General features: G+C 42.9%; 1 protein-coding gene and 1 pseudogene across 1 annotated transcript in view; one reads left to right on the top strand and one right to left on the bottom strand.

Moving 5' to 3' along the window:
• LOC132652519 (grainyhead-like protein 2 homolog) overlaps positions 1-20,864 on the bottom strand; it is a 50,608-nt gene that overhangs the window by 15,544 nt on the left and 14,200 nt on the right. Inside the window, exons 3-6 of the mRNA XM_060378616.1 lie at positions 15,360-15,518; positions 7,251-7,338; positions 6,735-6,874; positions 4,476-4,507 (exon numbers count right to left, since the gene is read on the bottom strand). Coding sequence (XP_060234599.1) covers positions 4,476-4,507; positions 6,735-6,874; positions 7,251-7,338; positions 15,360-15,518 — 419 coding nt within the window. The remainder of the gene's footprint in view (positions 1-4,475; positions 4,508-6,734; positions 6,875-7,250; positions 7,339-15,359; positions 15,519-20,864) is intronic.
• LOC132652247 (small ribosomal subunit protein uS5-like) lies at positions 7,668-10,703 on the top strand (annotated as a pseudogene).

Here is a 20,864-nt window from a genome sequence, read left to right as displayed (position 1 = left end):
GGAAAAAACTATGACTCAGGTCTCACCTGAAGGCAGTAAAGAACTTTTAGAACACTGCTGCCTCTGCCTTGCCCTTGCTGCTTTGTCATAAAAGCAGGCATGATACTGTCTCCTCTTGGAACTGACCAAGAACTTAGAACTGTAATAGTAGTGACCATGAACTAGTGACCATGAACTTAGAACTAGAAGATTAAAAAAAAATCCATACACATAGCAGCCAGGCACTATTAGGTTAATAACTGGTAAATTGCCTGAAATGTTATCAGATACCTTCTCATGCTGTGTGAGTCAAGCTGCTTCACAAAGTAAGATTCATTTATATTTTTTCCAGTTCAGTTGACTTTTGAGAACAACTTAATCCAAGCCACAGCAGGCTTTGTCATTAAAATAGTATCTCAGATAAACCACATTTCTCTTGGGAGGCCAAACACTTTCAAATCTATAAACCCAGTAGGAGTCAGTAAGTTTTATATGTTATGAATCCAGTAGTTTCATTTATTTTTCAAAGCAAAACCAAACAAGGCAGCTATGACTTGCCCGCATTCTAATGAGAAGAATGCAGGCTGAAGGCCTTCTTGTGCCCAGCTCAGTGACACTATATAATCATTTTCAAAGGATCAGAGAGCAACAGAGCAGAGCTTTCCCTGACATCATCTCCATCACGAGGCCATCAGTTAGAAAAACCCAGGGCCAGCAGCATACTCAGCCATAGGTTTGTGGGGTTAATCACAAGGAAAACAAGACCCTTGGAAGCAACAAACAATATTAAGATTCATCCAAAAAATCCTGAGAAATGTTAGGTCTGATACAAGAGCAAGGATGGAGAGGGCTACAAAGCTACCAGGACTTATGGTGAAACTTCTGGAGAGCACAAGGCACAGACACGCTCTGCGGGTTATTCTCCAGCCTCTTTAACTACCGCAAACAGTGAAGCTAACTCAAAATCACAAGCTTGGCCTGATCCATCGTCCTGATGGCTGCTGTGACAATGCCACTGATGTTAGTACCTCCTCAGGGCTAGATGAGCACACACGGTGTCCTCAGAGCTCTGAGATCTGTCTGCCCTGCCAGGAGAGCTCATGAGATGAAACAAGGTTAGACCTTGGTAAAGACCAGAAAGCTTACACAATAGGATATGCCCAGCCCCCACCCCTGTGCCTTCCCCTCAGCCATGCATGGGTCTAGAATTGAGGAAACGGGGCAATGGAGGCACATTGGTGAGTGCTGGGAATTATGGGTAGGCACTGGCTCAACCTGTGCTTCTATCATGTACCAGCTAGACAACTTTGAAGAAGTTTCCAAATTTCTCAAGGCCTTTTTCCTCACTGTTAATGGCAGATAATAGGAAATCTGGGAGATAATAGGAAATCTCCCAGATTTCCTATTATGAAAAGAATACACATAAAAGCATTCAGAACCTAGCCAAGGTATCCAGGGAGTGCTATTACTTTAACATATAGCAATAGCCAAGGACCCAGCATGCATTAACACAGAGGCACTAACCTGCCCACATTGCTCAACCATAGATGTATGGAAGTACAGGACATGGCTGTCCTTGGAATGGATGACTACGCAACAACACAGGCAATTCTTATGGAGAGACCAGTGGAGTTACAGGTAGGTCACTGGCCACTTAGCTTGCAAAAGACAGGCTGATGGGTCTGCACAATCACTTCACACTCTCCTAAAGTTCCCCTTTATAACACTCCCTGTGAACTTTATCTCAGGAATACCACTAAGCAAAATGCCAAATGCTGGGGATGTAAGAGAGAGAGCCTTCTACAGCACCCTCAGTATAGACCTGAGGACATGGAGGTTAGGGACAGGAAGGTTAGGCTGGATGAGGCTTCATGTGGATAAACAACAGTCCAGAGGATGGGCTTGGCTTCCTGAGCTCAAGCCAACATTCTTTTTATGACGCCATGCTGTCTCTTTATAAAATATGTGATTTAAAGATTAGAATTCATAGGTCTAATCACTTGTTTGTTCCAACCAACTGAAATTTGATTATTTCTGTCCCAAGATAAAAAGAACAAACTACCCATTTCTGTTTTTGAAATGGGAGTTTTTATTTTCTAGACAGACTGGGCTAGCCAAAACGTTTGATCCTCCTGCCTCAGATCCCTGATTTCTGGGACTAGAGGCATGAGCCACTATGCTTGTCTTTCTAATCAATACTTAAAGGATTTACAACTGATTTTAGAGATTTGGTCCTGGACAAGTTCCAGTCCTAAGCAGCCTGGGGGTTATTTAATTTAATTCCTTTGAGAGTGTCTTCCTCTGAGACGGAAGGTGGCAAACTTTGTCTAAAAAGGGCCCAGCAGCAAAGGTTTTTCAGATTCTTACTGTAACACTCAATTCTGCTGCTGTATCACCAAAGAAACCATAGAGAACACATGAAGGAACTAATACAGCTGTGTTCCAGAAAAACATTCCTTGCAGAGGCTCGGGTGTACTTCATATCACTGATCATGTAATGTCAGTCTTCACTGGAGGTTTTTAAACTATTGAAACCATCTTAGTCTGTAGACCATTCAAAATGGGTGATTGAGGCTGTGTGGCATACACACCTTTAATCCCAGCACTCAGGAGGAAGATCTCTGTGAGCTCAAGGCCAGCCTGGCCTACATGGTGTGTTCCAGGCAGCTAGGGCTACAGACTGAGACCCTGCCCACCCCCACCCCCACCAAAAGAAGATCTGGCCCTTGGTCTGTCACTTGAAAACTTCTGCTTCAGGAATAAAGCCAGCAATATCAGCTATACTTCCTTCACCAATTATGAAGTGTTTTACATAGGAATGGGAAAGTTTGACTATGGTTTGTAGGAAATTTATCTTGGGATGTTAGGTATACACAACTAATGCAAACAATAAGCATAAAATATGTATTAAGGAATGAATGTGGTTTTAGCCTGCTTTAAGAGAAAAATATAGCCTTTGGATTATAAGAGAGTTCCCAACATAATCTGCAATTCAGGAGGTTCTAAACACATGTATTCAGAAAACAAAAGCAAATAAAAAGAAAACAAAACCAACTTAGTGGTCAGGCTGGAGAACTATGAGGTTAAAAGCACTGGCTGCTCTTCCAGAGGACCTGGGTTTAATTTCCAGCATCCATAGCACAGTTCATAATCATCTGTAACTCCAGTTCCAGGGATTCAATGCCATTTTCTGGCCTTCATGGGCAATAGGCATGCAACTGGTACACAAACCTACACAGAGGCAAAATGCTCCTTTTTTGCTGTTGTTGTATAAATTTAGTAGTCTCCCATGAGAGAAATTAAGATATTAAAAGATAAAATTATATTTTAACTAAGAACAGTTTCAGGGAAGAATAGAAGTTTGAATGTTGAGGGTGGAAAAGGCTTATCCAGAGAACAGAGCAGGAGTGAATGGACAGAAGTTGAACACTGTTATCAGAGAGAACGTGCTATGATAATCTCAACTGTTAACCAATATGAAATGAGAGACCCTAAGAAGATTTGTAAAACACACTCTTGGGTATGTTTGTCAGGATGTTTCCAAAAAGAATTAATTAACCAGAGAAGATCATACTAAACATAGGCAGTGTCATTCAAGAGACTGGAAGCCTAAATGACATTCTCTAACTGGTAGAGGCCACAGAGGAACAGCTCTGGCATCTGCCCCTGCCTCTGCCCTATGTTGTTCCAAAAGAATAAGCCAAAGTACAGTTTTCCTCCTTTAAACTCTAAAAGCTGAAACCACCCAGCTCTTAGAAATAATATAATGAGCTTCCTCATATGCAGAGAGCATTCGTCACTGGCAATATTCAAATAGAAGGCAGCTCAACACCTACCCCGTGAGAATGTGCTACCAACATTACTGTGTCCGAGAAGAGTCATCTCGTGACCTTAAAACAGCCCTTTCATACCTGCAAGCTTCTGAGTATATAAAATGAGTTAAGGAAAGAAACTACACTGAAGAGTTAGCTGCCCCTAAACATTTATAGGTGGGCATATATTCTCTGCAAAGATGGGGCCAGAGAGACACATCTGGAAGATACAGAAGACAACTTCCTACCCCAAACCCACAGGGCAGTGAACAGGTTCTCAATCTACTCAGGCCCCATTCAACACCTTGAGTAAGGCTTCAGGAGCTGTTTGTGTCTCGGGCAGCTTTGAAAGCAGGAAAGGCTTTTACACTCTCAACCAGATCTTGTGCTGAGATGAAACGATGGGAAGCAAGAGCTATCAGAAAGATTTCAACAAACAGTGCACTAGAAGGGATGGGCCACATTTGCAAAATTACCATTTAGTCAAAGGCAGATCACAGGGAGAAAGGGAAGGCACAGAAGATGGGCTTGCAGGAAAAGGTGACCACCTGTTGCCCCTCTCTCCGTTCTAGGTCACAGCACACAGGAAGGTCCCATCTCCTGCCCAGGGCGGCCCAGGCTGGGAAGGTGCATTGCCACCCCACAAACAAACATTATGTGCTTAGAATGAAGGACTGCTCTTACCCTTCTCGTTTGTCATCTGTGTTGTAATACACCTGTGGGGAAAACAAGAGGCTCATGTCAGACAGGATAAAACAGAAATCTGAATGAGTTGTCTGACTGTACAAACTATCTGTGAAGAGGAAAAAAGATACATTTGATTAGCAATGGTGTGTGTGTTAGATTTTTATAAAGTAAATTCAGAAATGTGACTATTTCTAGCTTAAGCTGGTCTGATCTGATCAGGTTACTCTGGCTCTCTGCCAAATGTTGCTCCTGACAATAAGAAAATCTGTTGGTAAGATCTAAACACATTCTTTAGAAAGGCTGTGCTGGCTCCCGGGTGTTTGTTCGTCAAAGGGGGCTTACCCTGGTTTCCCATCACCACAGAAATGTAAGGGTAAACTGTCAGCAAAGAAACTGGTGGACAAATATTTAACTGGGATGCCTATTTCACATATCAAATCGGGCCAGCATCCCTCAGGACCTGTGGCTCCTCTCAACATACCTCACCCCAACCCCTCCCCTACACTCCTCTCTTGGCTGGACTTCCTGTTCCAACAGCATGTAACTCAGCCATTTTGGCTTTCTTTGCCTCTTGAACCTGGTGGCAGCTCTTGGCTTCTCTCTTACTTCTCTCTCCTTGCCCGTTTAGTCAGCTGGCCATGTTCAGCCTGGACTCCTCCCTCTGCCTGCTTTGTCCTTTACATATACAATAAAAATCTCCACACTTTAAGGGGAGCCACATCTTCCTCTTTTTATTTCAGTTTTTCATTCATTAACTCTCTTCATGCTCTAAAGGTCATGTGGCAAAAGGAAGATCTCCAAGGACAAGTGTCATTAGGAACGAGCAGTGGCAAGCACAATCAGAATTAGAGAAACTGAAGTATCCTGCAGACAGTGCCAGACAGTGGTGCCACATGCAGGCAACCATCTCTCTCTCACACACACAGCCTTGCTGGCTGTCTTTTCTGGAAAAGATACAATATTCATATTCTTTCCTCTTATATATTGGTTCCTATGTAATAAGACAAGATAGAAATGTTAAAATGAATTTTAGTAGAAATGTACTCCATGCAAAAAGTATGAATATATTTATTATCATATTATATCATGAACCGAGAAACAAATAAACACACACACTCATGCATATGCACACATGCAACCCCCCCACACACCATGATCCTCTGCTTGTACAGCTGCCTTGTCACTATATAAAACATTCTCCAGAAAAAGGAGAAGCTGCAAGATTGAGAAATCAGGCTGATGTCAAGTCCCAGCACTTAGAATGTGAGGGGACTTGAGTTTGTCATAATGCTCCTATTTCTCAAAACAATCCTTTCAGCTAAGGATTCTGGATTCAAAAGAAAACAAAACGAGGCAAAATTAAAGTCCCAATTAGTATGGCCAAAACAAACTCGGGCTGATGCTAAGAAACATCTTTTCTTTCTTCTCCAGTTTTCATTTCTCCCTTGGGAGAAGTAACCTTAAAGAGTAAAGGAAATAACATCAGCATCACCCGAGAATTCTGTAAACCTTCCCTTATAGAGGACCAGTCTTCAGTTAGCACAGGAAAAACCCTGAGCAAGCTCCAGTTCAGCTCCGTCAGCACTGGAGTGCTAGACCCAGCACACCAGTACCCTTTTAGTTTTTATTGAACAAAATCATAATTAATTCTCCTGTGGATGCATAGTTTTCATCATTAAATTTCAGTGTCTGCATAATCTTCCACAAAACTAAGCTGTCATAATGATTTAATTATTGAATATTTATTTGATTTCCAATCCTTCATTTCATTTGTAGATATAACCATAGGACTTGGCTATTGTGTTTTTGAAGGAAGATCTAACACTCTTTTTCCCTCAGATGACTAATGATTTATCCACTCAATGAGAACTACTAATTTGCTAAGGAAAAAATTGTTGACAAGATCTTAATTTCTCTCCTCTGGGCAAATGTATGTATGAAATGTATGAAACAGTTTTACCTCTCACCACTAGGTGGCGATATGTGCACTGACCGAGTCTGCTTCACAGACACCACAACTTGAACAGGCAGATGAGGAGCTTTCTCCTGTCCTGTTGTCAACAATGCTCTAATAACAGCTCACACCTTTCTTTGCCTTAGCATGCCAGTATTTCCTCCCAAGACAATGTTTTCTGTAAAAACCTACTTTTTGTGTTGCCATTCCCCTGCTGCTTGAGTTTATTTTTGTGGCCTGTTCTGCGTACACACCAGCACACCCTGAGGAGGGCAGTAGGAGGCTGTGAGCAAAAGTAGTACCTGTCCAGTCCTCTGCAGGTTGGCAAAGTGAACATCTGGTATGAAGAGCACGGGCTGCGAGTGCAGGTCAGGCATGGTTTTGAAGTACGTGATGTCACTTTTCTTCTGTAAAGGTATGGCGGCCAGCTTCCCGTCAGAGGCTGCACGAAACCACAACAACCACAGAACAGGGCTATGCACACATGAACACTGTCAGCCAAGTTCATGATCCTCCCCCAAAGCTTTCCCAGCAGCCTAGATTATGCTTCAAATGCCCTTCCCCAGGCCCAAATAAACAAAAAGAGCATGGGATTCTGGGAAGTACAATGAGGGTAGAAGGCTCCTCCACTTCCAGCTGTCCTGTGTGTACCGCGGAGGACTTCTGTTTGCTTTCCATGTCAACGCTGCCCCTGTCTGCACTGTAGGGGCAAAGCAGGCCACACCTGGAGCCTTCGTACCTTCCCCTGTAGCCAGCTTCTTCTGTCTCTTCAAAGGACCCTGCTGGCTACAATCAGCATTGGGGAGGGGTTGACTTACAGTTGTTGCACTGGGTTTGGGAGGCCTGGCCCTTCCCTTTCTTCCTATTCTGCTTTCTCTCTTCATCTCGGATTTTTCTTTCTGCTCCCTGATGGGGAAAACAGAGACCAAGCAAGGTATGTTTTCAGAGCATAAAAGAATATTCTCATTTTCTTTCTCTCTCTCACACACAGCATGAAGATGGGAAGAGGAAGCCAGGAAGCCTCCTGCCTCAGCAAAATGAGAACACTCACAGATCTTCATGCTGCATTCTGACCTGTAAGGCCAGCTCATCGGATTGCTGCCTCTTCCTGTCTCATGCCTACTCCATGAACTTGGCTTTTGAATCCATGGGGAAAGAACAGGCTGAGTTCTCTGGCCCAGTGTCACCTGCTGGGTAGCTCAGTGCTATTAATAGAGCAGCCTAAGCACTGGCCCATGGCGTCCGCTCCTAGGCACAGACAGCTTTCAGGCAAGTGCCACTTCCCAGGGCAAGTTTTCCTCTGCCTATGGTTATGAATTTTTTCAAAAATCATCACAGGAAGAAATAAAGGGGGCATTTTTGTAGCCACACAAAGATGCGGGATCACTCTGCACATGAAATTATCGTATTTCCCTGTATGCTTAGAGATGGTGCTCACTCTACCACGTAGGAGAAACATGCATTCACTCACTTCTGTGCTCCTGTTCTTTGTAATTTGACTTCTTATTAGCCAAATTCAAGGCCTTCTCCTGCTCCACTACCTGATCAGCTGCCCCTGGTGTCAGCATCATTTGCTGTTCATATTTCTTTTGGGCCATTTCTTAACCTGTTTTCCTCTCCTGATCCCAGAAAGGCATCCAGCACAGCTTCCTCCATTCTGGCTTCAGCAGAATTCAAGTACACCATGAATTCACAATTCACAGGTGACATTCACAGGACACCAAGCCAAACCTGCTTCCTAGGTCCATGTTAACAGTCTCTTTCCTTGCAGTCTGTTTAGGAAACAGTGACACACACCACATAAAGCACCCAATAATCTGCACCCTTCAGACAAACCAAATACACTTTTGGTCACACTGACTCTTACTGGTCTTACTGACTTAGAGCAGAAAGCCAGACAAGACTAGGATACAGTGGGGACTTGGGTTCAGCAAGAGCACCATGGCTTTGGAGGGAGTTCTTGAAGGATGGGCCACTGCTGTTTTCCATAGATGGGACTCAGACAATCACAATGCACCTTTCATACCAAAAACTACCAAAGAAATAGCGGTTCTTATGCTATTTTACATTAAATTTTGAGGTGTCATTGATACTTACAGGCCATGGAAATCCACAGCAAGAGGGACAACATAGAGAAATATAGATACACCGGCTACAAAAAACTCATCAAAATAACACAGATTTTTGTAGAGCCTTTGTGTTTAAACAAAGAGAAATCAATTCTAAATGCCCCCAATAACACCTTGCTCAAACCAACTTCAAGTTTGGAGTGGGAAATGGCAACATTTTTTCTTAGATACATACAGAGCACTTTGCCATGTGTTGGAAGCTATGTGTAATTCAGTATTCCATACAAATATGTATTATCTACCCCTATAAATTATAGTTCACTCAAGACACATCCCAAAATTATACAAATTATTTTTTCATTGTCAAATTTTGTGTTATTTTTAAGTATTAGTGTCATGTGAAAAACACTCATCATGCTGAATATTGCCCTGGTTAGTTTGCTGTGTTTTTGTTTTGTTTTATTTGTTTGTTGATCAACTTGACACAAGCTAAAGTCATAGGAGAGAATCTCAACTGAGAAAATGCCTGTGGAGCATTTTCTTGATGGATGAGAAAAGGCCCAGCCTGCTGGCAGTGGTGTCGGCCATGGCACAGGCTCCTGGATCTAAGAAAGCAAGCTGAGCAAGCCGGGGAGAGGGGGTGTGCAGGAGCAGGGCAAGTCAGTAAGCAGCTCTCCTTCATAACCACTGCCTCAGTTCCTGCCTCCAGGTTCCTGCTGTGAGCTCCTTCCCTGCCTTCACTCTGTGATGTGCCCTGGAAGAATAAGACGAAACAAGCCCACTCTCCCACCTGCTGCTTTTGGTCATGGGCTTTATCCCAGTGCTAGACGGCTAACTCAGACAGATAGTGCAATGACCTGAATGAGAACATTCTCCAGAGCCTGGTATGCAAACACTTGGTCCCCAGTTGGTGGTGATTCCTGGGAAGCTGGCATCATTGGAGAAAGGCTCATTGGAGAAAGTGCATCACTGGGGGTGGGCTTAAGAGAGTTTAAAACCTCACTCCACTTTCTCTCTCTGCACTATGCCTGCATCTCATCTTCCTGCTCCTACTTTCATGCTTACTTTCACACTGCTATGCCTCACCTGCCATGATAAACTCAACCCTCTGGACCCATATGGCATTTTATCTTAGCACGAGAAAAGTAACCAATAAAAATGGGTACAGCCCAAGAAATTTTACTTTTAAAGAATGGTTTTATTTGTGCTATTTCTGAGAATAGCCAAGAAAGAATTGTTTAAGAATTATCTATATCATCCTCCTCTTCAGGAAAACAGCAAACAGTGGATGATGCAGAATACCTCTGGTCCAGGCTTGGAAGGCCACAACAGCTTCTGCAGAGGACTTGGCAGTAGCCTTGGGGACTGAGGTTATAATAGAAGCTGTGAGGCTTCTGGAGGTAAAGCCAAAGACAAGGAGTGGATCCCTGTCACCAAGCTGGGCCACCTGGTCAAGGACTTGAAAATAGAATTCCTGGAGACAATTTACCTCTTCTCCCCACCCATTAAGGAATCCTAGACCATCAGCTTTTTCCTGAGAGCATCCCCAAAAGATGAGATTCTGAAGATCTTGCCAGGGTAGATGCTGCAATGAGGACCCAGTTCAAGGCTTTAGTTGCTATTGGGGACTAGAATAGTTATGTTGGCCCTGGTATTAAGTGGTCCAAGGATATAGCCAATCAAAACCCGAGGGGCTATCATCTTGGCCAAGCTTTCCACTCTTTCTGTATGGAAAGGCTAGTTGGGAAACAAGATTGGCAAGCCCCACATTGTTCCATGCAGAGTGACAGGAAGCTGTGGTTCCACACTGCTGAGTCCCCCCCAACCGAGAGGCACTGGCATCATCTCTGCTCCTGTGTCCAGAAAGCTGCTAAGTATGGCCAGTATTAATGACCGCCAACATAAGACAGGGCTGCACTGCCACCCTGGGCAACTCCATCAAGGCCACCTTTCATGCCATCTCCAAGTCCTACAGCTTCTTGATCCTGGAACCTCTGGGAAAGACTGTGTTCATCAAATAACCTCATCAGGAATTCATGGACCACCTTGAGAAAACCCTCACCAGAGTTCAGAGGACCTAGGCTCCAGCTGTGGCTACCACATATGGGGTTTTATACAAGATCATAAAATGAATTAAGCGTATTTTTGGAAAAAATTATATATGTGCAGTATAGTTTTCAGGAACTAGAAACACATTATACACTCTTGGGGAACTGTCATTCTCATTTCTAAATAAAGCTGTGATTTCAGTAAGACCCAAAAAAGCACTACACATTCAGTACAGACAGATCTGCCTCCACCAAGATCTTGCATCACTTTATTTCCTAGGAGTACTTGTCGCCAAAACTTCCAGAAAACATTACTTCTACACTTAGGGAAGAAGTCCATTTCATTTAAGAGGGCAAATTTGATGCAGCTGATGCAATTACAGTTAACCCATCCACAAGGTCCTAAGACTCTTCTTCATGTGAGTTTCTTGACATTCCCCACTCCTTAACACTGCAATATACAGAAACCTATGTCATCACTCACTGCTTGAAAAAAAAATGCCAATCCATCATGCTTCATTAGGGCATTTAAAACAGGAACTATTAGGAATGTGACCTTTCTTATTGGCAAAGCGTACATGAGAGTGATCCATTCTGGGTTTTCAATGTTTAAAATCATAGCCATACAAGTAAATGGTTTTTCCAACCACCTTTTCCTAGCCTAAGGCCCCGCCATGTGACTTCAAAAACAAAGCTTTGGGGCAGGTAGGGAACGTACACATTCCCCTTCTCATCCTTTCTCACTGAAAGGAAAAATAACTGAATGAAAATAGGTTTGTTTTTTTTTTAATTGGCAAACAACTGGTATAATGAGCCCATTTTATCCCTTAAAGCCTCTTTTCCTCTATGACATAGGCTCACAACCACAGTGCAATACTCTCCTCCCTACAAGTTTGGGGTTTTGTGTGTGTGTTTGTTTAGTTTTGGGTTTTTTGAATGATCAGTAGTCACTCTCACATTCAGTGTATAAAGTTAGCTATTGATTCAAGGAGTCTGAACTGAGACAGATCTATGTCTGGACCCAGCTCCTCTGCTGCGTGAGTCCAGCCAAGTGCCTTTGACCCATGTGTATGTACTCACTGAGTGTTGCGTCAAATGGCCTCTGGGCTCTGGAGGCTACCTAACTGTCCCTCGGTTCTATAAGGGCTATACAGCTGTGCCTACAGTGCAATTCCAGTGGCTTTTATTATCTTCTCTTAACCATTTCCTCTCTGCTGTCACTTCTCTTGGCTCACAGGGACACATTCCTCCCTGTGCTATTTCATTGCTATAACAGGCAATTTAAAACAGACTGGTGTAGCTTTAAGAATGAAGGGTAGCATGGAATTAGCTACGGGCCTCTTTTCATTTCTCTTCTCCATCATCTAATCTGAAGTAGTCACCAGTGTATACCTATAAGCAGCCAGTGAGATTACACTGTCTTTGTTACCTCACTTGTATGTATGTGTGTTGTGTGCAAGTGTCCTTCAGTGTGTTCTGAGGCCAGAGAAGCATTTGGAATGTCCTCCTCTATTATGCCCTGACTTATTGCCTTGAGACAGGTCTCTCATTGAACCTAAAGTTTGACATTTAAGCTACAGTGAGTGGCTGGACACCCACATGCCTCAGAAACAATCCCAATGTTACAGGCACATGCAATACGCCCAGATTTTTATACTAGTGGTAAGGATTCAAATTTAGGGCCTTGTGCTTACATAAAAAGTACTCTTATCCACTGAGCCATTTCCCTGCAGTTTATTGAGCTTTTCAGTAGTCATCCTATGACTAAGTAGTAGTAGTAGGCCACACTGATGGCTACATGATGGCTACATGTCTGCACTCTCCGATTTACAGATAACTGTGTGCCCTCCATCAGCATATTACCTGTGCTTTCACATTCCATGTCTAGAGTTTATTCTCTACTAGATTTAGGGAGAAGGAATATTCACCAGAATTGGGATGTTATATTGTCGTTTATGTTTTATTTGAAGTTTGTGTTTTTCTATATTCTTTACATTGGAGTTAATTGGGTAGAAAAAAAGTCCTTGGTTTACTTTATTCTATTCAGATAACTATTTTCTCCTGATAGAGTATTACTGTTGAAATTTTTGATGATAAAAATATCCCTATTCACTTCTAATTATTTATTTTCCTTTAATTAAATGCCCAAAGAATAGTTTTCATCTTTTCAAAGTCTGATAGCTATGCTTTCTTTTTTTAACCCCCTGAGACAGAGTCTCACTGGCTGTCTTGGAACACACTACATAGACATGGCTGGTCAAACTTACAGACACACACCTGCCTCTGCCTCCCTAGTGCTGGGTTAAAAGGTGTGTGCCACTCTGCCCATCTGATAGCTGTTGTTTCATATTGTTTTCCTGAGCCAGTTCCCCCAGCACGGTATAAACACTCTCCCATGGTTCTGATGTACCATTTTTGCATTTGTTGTATTCTGTTGCTTGGGAGTTTATTGGTTTTTTGTTCTTGGTTTGTTCTTCTCAATGACCACTGTTCTACAAATATTCAGTCATCTCTAGCTCTTGTATGTGGTATGTTCACTCCTCTCTTTTATAATTTCCTTCTATTCTGCGCTGTTTTCCCACCTGCACCTCCTTATGACCTGTCACTGGCCTAGCCACTATCTGCTTCTCGTACATTATGGAATACTTCTGCTTCTATTGCAAGTTCTTGCCTGAGCTCAAGCATAGGTCTATTCTTCATATACATGGTTTTCAAGCTTCCTGTTAGCGAGATTCATTGGCTCACTTTGAGATATTGGGCTGTTTTTCATCTGCTGGGTGGTAGTAGCTTCATGATGTTCATTCACTGTTCATAAGGAAGTTGGTCTGACCTTAATCTTGTTTTTAATGAAATGCGTTTTTTTTTGGGGGGGGGCTATTTTCGGAGTCACTTTGGGCAACATGAGAAGCCAGGACAGTTCTCCCCTGAGGCTTGTAACCTACAATCCCTCTTCTTAAATGTTCACACAGTAATACAAAGAAGCGCACTGTTATTGTTGCTTTAAGGTTTATTCATTTTATTTTGGGGAGTGTTTTGTTTGCACATGTGTACATGCACCACATGAGTGCCTGGTGCCCACAGAGGCCAGAAGAGGGTACCAGATCCCTTGAAACTGGAGTTGCCAATGGCTGTAAAGCTGTCAGTTACTGGAAACTGAATCTGAGTCCTTTTCAAGAGCAGCAAGTGTTCTTTAGGACTGAGCCAGCCCCTAGTCTTCTGTTTTATAAGATGGCCTACTCTGTATATAAATACAGAGTATAGATAGACATTTCTGTGTGCTTTCTATTGTTACAATAAAGACCACGGCAAAAGCAACCTGGAGAGCAAAGGGCTTACTTCCTCTTACAGGTGCAGGCCATCACTGAGGGAGAAAAACTCAAGGCAGGAACCTGGAGGCAGGAACAGAATCAGAGACCATGAAGAAATGTCTCGTACTGGCTTGCTCTTCAAGATTTGCTCAGTTTGCTTTCTTATATACCCAGGATCTCCTGCCCAGGGCTAGCAAGCTAAGCCCTTAGTAAGCTAAGCCCTTCCACATCACCCATCAATCAAGAAACTGCTCCTTAGACTTACACACATGCTAATCTGCTAGAGGAATTTTCTCGGTTGGCCCTTCTCTTACGAGAAAACTCTCCAGCTGTGTGGCAAAAACTAACCAGGAGAGTGTCCCTTCCTATCTTAATTTTCTTTTGTGCTTTTCTTTCCCGGCCACCTGTTTGCCCACTCCAGTAGCTGATTTTACTCTTACCAGTTTTGCCCAGAACAGGGTTTTCCCCTTAGATCAGGGCTTTACATTGTAACTTCTCATGCAAAACAACATAGCAATGTCAGTCCCTTTGCACACACCAGCCAGCTAGGGTCTTTAGAATTTTTTCCCCCAGCCCACCTCACACCCTGTCCTCAGAAGGCCCCTTGGTGCTTTCCAATGAGTACCTTAGGCTCCGTTACTTGCCCTCACAGAGGCTGACCTCACACAGGCTGTCAAATGATCAGTACATGTGCTCACACCTGTGACCATCTCTTGTACCTGACCTTCAGGGTTGAAGCTTTCTTATTCTAACTATTCTGTTAAAGTTTATAGTAGCAATCATGGAGATGAAAGCACTGTGTGCTGTGTAAGAAATGATGAACTTATTTTGTAGGCAAGGTTTCTAGTCCTGAAAGTTCTAGGTGAGGCCCCATGCAACTCAACAAATGGCCAAGATTGCAATGTGTGTTCTACAGTAGTGTCTACACCCAGCGGATATTCCAGATCTGTCATCTCAGCTGCATGCTCGGACCAAAGCACAGTATGCTACAAACTGAAGGTTCCCTCATTTCACCCATCATGTGCTGAAGCGAAGCCCTTAACGCTGGTGAGGTGATGAGGCTGATCCCTGATGTGACAGTGTCCCGTGAAAAGACACAGGAGAGCTCTTCTCTTTTTCTTCCATGTGAGCATAAGGAAAGAATATGCCTACCGGCAGCCAGGAAGTCCCTCACAGGGACTGAACTCATAGCGCTGAGGTTTCCGTAGAAAGTACATTTCTATTGTTCACACCACCTAGCCTCAGGTATTTTGTTTTATCAGCCTGAGAGAACTAAGCCCCAGGGCAATGCCAGTCATTAAATTAATGGTAAAAATACTGAAAACAGCAAGAGCCAAGACAAAGGACAGTGGATTGGTGACTCCCTAAATATCTAACAGGACTTGAGAATAAAAGACTGCCATGTCTCTGTGGTTGGCCGAGAACAGCGACAAGGGAGAAATGTCATTAAAAAGAACATCTAACCATAACAGAACCTTTCTGACAAATTTGTCTTTACTCACCTTGTTGCAGAAGACCTTGATCTGGCAGTACGCTCTGTGGATGGGTTTATTGCTGCGGTTATTGTAACTGTATGTGTCAATCTGAATCATCAAAGGAAGTCCTTTCACGCCCTTCTGGGAGGAGAAATCTGTACTCAAGCAATTCACTGTGATGAAAATCTGAAGGAGGCAGAAAAAGAAGAAAGTTCACAAACTGCCATGCAGAGGACCTTCAAAGAGGGAGGCAGGCAGGCATGTGAAGTGAAAATCCTACACAAACCTATAAGGACAACTGATAACTGTTCAATACTCTCCCATAGAATCCTGCCAGATGCACAAAACATTATATGGCTGTAAACTTCTAAACAATTTGCTTTGATATTTGAACTTGAAATAGACAATTTAAATGACTGTCTAGAAAGCACATCACTATAAATGAGTTAACTAGGTTATTTTCTTGGTATATTAAAATCGCCACTTCTGGGGCTACAGAAATGTGTCAGCAGTTAAGAGCACTTGCTACTCTTGCAGAGGACTAGGGTTTGATTTCCAGGACCCACACGGTGGTGCACAACTGTTGTAACTCCAGTTCCAGCGGATCTGAGACCGTCTTCTGGCTTCTATATGCTCCTGGATGCACGTGGCACACATACATACACTCAGGCACACCCACATACTAAATTAGTCAATTAATCTAAGAAGTTGACACTTCTAGTTATAACTTTCCCTAACTTCTGACCTGCAGGATAAAAAATAATAATAATTAGATAACTATTCTTTTTTAATAGAATAGCATTGAAACCCAGTTATGTTTTGTAAAACTTCCTTCCTTGACTGTGGAGCGTGAGGTCTGTCTGGAATAATTTCTTATTATTTAATATGACCTGGCACCTAATACAATGCCTAGCAAAGAACTCACTAAGCATTAGATAACTGAACTTACAGGAATCCCACTAGATTGCAAGTCAAAATCCCCGACTTCAGCCTCTAGTAGCATTAACCAGCTAAGGGGCCTCATACATGTCACTCAATACTTGCCATGTTCAATGGTCCCATTAAAGTGCCTGCAAGCCCTCTCCCTGAAAAAGAAAATCTAAATGCTAACCTACTCCACATTAGTGAAGAAGAGGAGCTGGCAAAGGCAAGAAACGAAACAGAAACAGGAGGGATTAAATAACAGCATAAACCTCCTCCTGTTAACAGGAAGTGGTGGCACACACCTATAATCCAGCAGTCAGGGAGCTGAGTCAGGAGGATCATGAGGACCAGTGCAACCTGGGAATTATAGCAAGATTCTGAACAAACTAAATCCTCATCTTATAACATGTGGCATCAGGAAATGCAATAGAAAAACTTTTAAAACCTTCAAGCTAAAAAACAAACAAACAAACAAAAAATATACAATAGAAATGACATGATGCCAACAGGACAGAAACTCTAATCAGTTTTTGAGAGTTCTATTTGATTAACAGAATAAAAAACAAGTTTCACTGTAAAGGATTGGTAAAGACAGAGGATGAGTGTAAATGAGCTAAAAATGACCCTGTTCTACATAATGGTGGGTCACAGCCAAAAGATGGCATTTTCATAGTTTGCATCTACAATTCCCCCAGAGATGAGTGCTGTTAGAGGCTATGAAAGCTTTAGGAAGTGGCCTGGCTGGGAACTCTGTCTCTGGGTCCTATGTTATATAGCCAGCCCCTGGCTCTTGGCATGCTCTCTGCCTTCAGGTCCACCTTGATCTGAACAGCCTCTGCCACACACTCCTACCATGATGCCTCCCACCCACAATGCACTGGGACCTTCTGAAACTCTGGGAAAAGAAAGAAAAACAAAACACCTTTCTTCCACTAAGCTGTTTCTAACAGGTGCTCTGGTCATTGTGACACAAACTAATATAGACACTATGTAATAGTGATTTTTATTGGAATGAGCAAAGAACACTGACAAGAACTAGGAGGAAGGGTATCAGGGACAGGGGTGGACCGGGACATATATAATTATGTGTAACACAAAGTTTCAAAAGTGTTATCCCATCAAAAGCCCACTTTTGATGGATGTCAAAACCTTTGTGCCTCTGTGAAAGTGCCTAGAGTTGCCCTGAAGGAAAATGAAGGCCACAGAGTTCTTCCTAGGTACCAGGCTGATCTGTTTGGTACCCTGTAGACTTTTAGTAATTTACACCACCAGGCATCTAATTGTCAGTGCTTCACCTCTTCACACATCCTTTTACCTGTGAGCTCCTCCTTCTGCCCATCAGGGGTGTCTAAGGACATTTGACAAGTTTCAATGATGTGCTAATTACAACAACTTTGCCAGCTGTGCCACTAGCTCCCACCTTTCTAGCCAAAACCCGAAAACAAATACTAAAGGTACTCTGTCTCACTGTACGTCTAGAGATCTAATGTGTGGGTACTCTGAGAGACATTGGATTTGTGTTAAAGAAATGTTTTCCCATCTGTTTGTCTTTGAGACAGGGTCCCCTTGGCAGCTCAAGGTCACCTGAAACTTGAAGCTCCCTCTTTAGCCCAGGCTAGTATTAAACTTGTGGTGATCCTCCTGATTAAGGCTCTCTAGAGCTGGAATTACAGGCATGGTGTACAATAAATTTTAGCGGCTTTGTACACAGACACAGGCATAGGTGCGTGCGCACAGGAAGGGAAAGAATAACTGTATAATACATAGTTTAATTTCCCTACTTTGCTCTTTATATACCCTGTAATATCATGTTATATATTATAAAAATAAAGAAAAGATACTTTTAAATATATACATTCATTTCACTCATTCATTCTTTTCATTCATTTATTCAGTCTATAAGTATCCATGGAAGCACACAGTGAAGCACACAATGCATTAAATGGTGTAGGATCTTAGAAAGAGACAGAAGCTAACAATTCAAGGAGAATGCAACCAGTGTTCAGCAATGACCATCATACAGTGGTCGAGTACAAGAGAGGTGTGAGCAGAGGTCCCGCAGAACAAAGTCCTCAGCCTGGAGGAAACTAGTGAAACATAAGCCACAGATACTCTAGATTTGAGCAGGGGCCTCACAGAATCTAAAGAAGCCTGGGGGCAGGGGGGTGAGATCAACTGAAGATGCAAATGCCTGAGTAATGAAGACTATGGCAGGCAGGATGCATCTTCCAAACTTCCAGCGTAGAAATATTCTGTCCATAACAGTCACAGTAACAGAAAATGCTACCTTGGAGAGTCCCTAAATGACAGAGAAATTTTATTTAACATTCACTTAAGCAGCAAATGTTTTCAAACATCTTAAGTTTCCTGAGGCTGCAGCAACACAAATATGCAAGCTCTGTGCCCTGCAACCACAGAAGGCAGGGGTGAGATGGGGTGAGAGATACGTGCTGGTGTCTTAAAGATTAAAGTAGCAACATGACCACTGATGTGATGGTCAGGAAGGAGGCGTCCTTTTCTAGGCACACTTGACTTGTTCTATTGCTGCCAATGGGATGATCTAGGCCAGAATGCAGTTTTGTATCAGCAAACAAAATGCTCACTCTGCTGAACTAGTGGTTGTCCCTAATTCTGGCCCTGCATTTCACAAAGATCTCCCTGATGTAATCCACCATCACTCCAGACTCCATCTATAGGTCTGCCTAGTAGAAGAGAAGACAATGTTCTGGTGGATATTTCCTACATGACTGGCTTGCTAATTTGCATGTCATTCACTGAGGGTCAATGATAGCTAGGAAGAAAAGCTAATTATGGTCTGTCATCTCCAAGTCTGACCTAAGAGAGCTAGAGCAACAGATCATGACTATTTACAAGGACCACTTAAGTAGCCTAGTCATCTAGAGCCAATGAGATAACGGATGCTCACTGGCAATAAATAGACTCAGTCATCCTTGGAGGAGCCATAAAAGTCAATCACCCTGTACACAAGGTCCTTAAAAGCCAATAGAGTTCAACAGGGAGATATTTAGATTTAATGCTCTTAAAAGAGAAAGGTCTCCACAGAAGGCCCAGAGTGGCTCAGACTCAAGGCAGCCTGATCCCATAAAAGGTAAACCTCAGGAACCTGCCTTCTGTGCTGGCATCTCTCGGGTCAGCCCAGCATGCAGGGTGCTGTGCTGGGCTCAGCAGCGCTTCCTTCTCCTGGCCACCTCCTGGAAAGCAGTTTCAGGGTCTGATGGCATCAATCACAGCCTGGCTGTGCCACACTCAAAATCCAAATGGTTGAACTTTAACGGAAGTGGGGGTGGGGCGGCACAGAAGGCTGTTAACTGAAACCTTGGCCGAGGAGCTGATAAGCATTTGCTTCTTTTTGCAAACCCAACCATGTCCCACAGCTCCACCAGCAGTAGGCAAACACAAGAGCAACTTTCCCCTAAGTTGACCTACAAAGAACCCAACGTAAATGTGTTGCAGAGCTGAGGACAAAGCATGATTTCACCCCCTGAATGTTCATCTAAATGTCAAGCACAGAAAGTTATTTCTAGCTTCAATAGGAGCTCAGGCTATGCAAAGAGCAGATGGACTCGGTACATAGCTGACCTGTCCCTGAGTTACACACAATTGTGCGGCCTCTGCTTACATCCTTCCCAAACCTCAGGTGGATTCCTCTAATTCTAGAAGCACACTTTTCCTTCTTCAGGAAGACTAATTAAATCTTGTGCAGTCAGGCAAATAATAGACACCATTTCAATTTCCTTACATGTTCAGAGTGAAGCAGATAATTTTTTAGACACCTTCCCCAGAAAAAGCAGTCTAAAGCATGTGACTTTTTAAAAATAAAATCACTTGTTACATGTGAGTGACAATTCCCCTTTTGTGGCTTCGAACATAAAAGTGACTTTGCTGAGGTCTCAACCCCAGCTGCACACCAGGCAAATAAGACAGTTTATTAAAATGAACACAGCAGGGAGCTTCAGAGCCAACCCATGATCTCATTGTTAATTTACACTGTTCCTTGGGCTTTCCAATAGAAACAGTCAACCCTATCTTTAATTGATTTAATTTAGAAAGCAATTTAAGATTTAAAACTAAATCCTCACAACCATGATTCAGTGTCATGGATTTATTTGACTTCATACAAATTGAATTTTGTACTTGTACTATCTTTCTGGCTAAAGGCTATTCATATATTAATGTATTTCCTAATACTCAGGATCCTAAAGAACTCATCTAAAGAATCACACAGGTTTATTGCAATAACCACAGGTAGGGTGTGCACCAAGAAATAAGTTTAACACTAGAACCCATTCTCCCTTCATAAATATTATATAAATAAGTAAGTGTGTTGGTGCCAATTTCTCTCCTCTTTTTTCTTCTTCCTCCCTCTCCTCCCCCTCCTTCTTTCCCTTTCTCCCTCTCTCCTCCTCCCACCCCTCCTCCTTCTTCTCTCCCCTTCTCCTTCCTTAGACAGGATCTCACTATGTGGCTCTAGCTGTCCTGAACTCAGAGATCCTCCTGCCTCTGCCTCTGCCTCTGCCTCTGCCTCTGCCTCTGCCTCTGCCTCTGCCTCTGCCTCTGCCTCTGCCTCTGCCTCTGCCTCTGCCTCTG

The sequence above is a fragment of the Meriones unguiculatus genome, chromosome 2 (assembly GCF_030254825.1).
Source record: "Meriones unguiculatus strain TT.TT164.6M chromosome 2, Bangor_MerUng_6.1, whole genome shotgun sequence".
Taxonomy (NCBI): domain Eukaryota; kingdom Metazoa; phylum Chordata; class Mammalia; order Rodentia; family Muridae; genus Meriones; species Meriones unguiculatus.
This window is presented reverse-complemented; position numbering and strand designations above follow the sequence as displayed.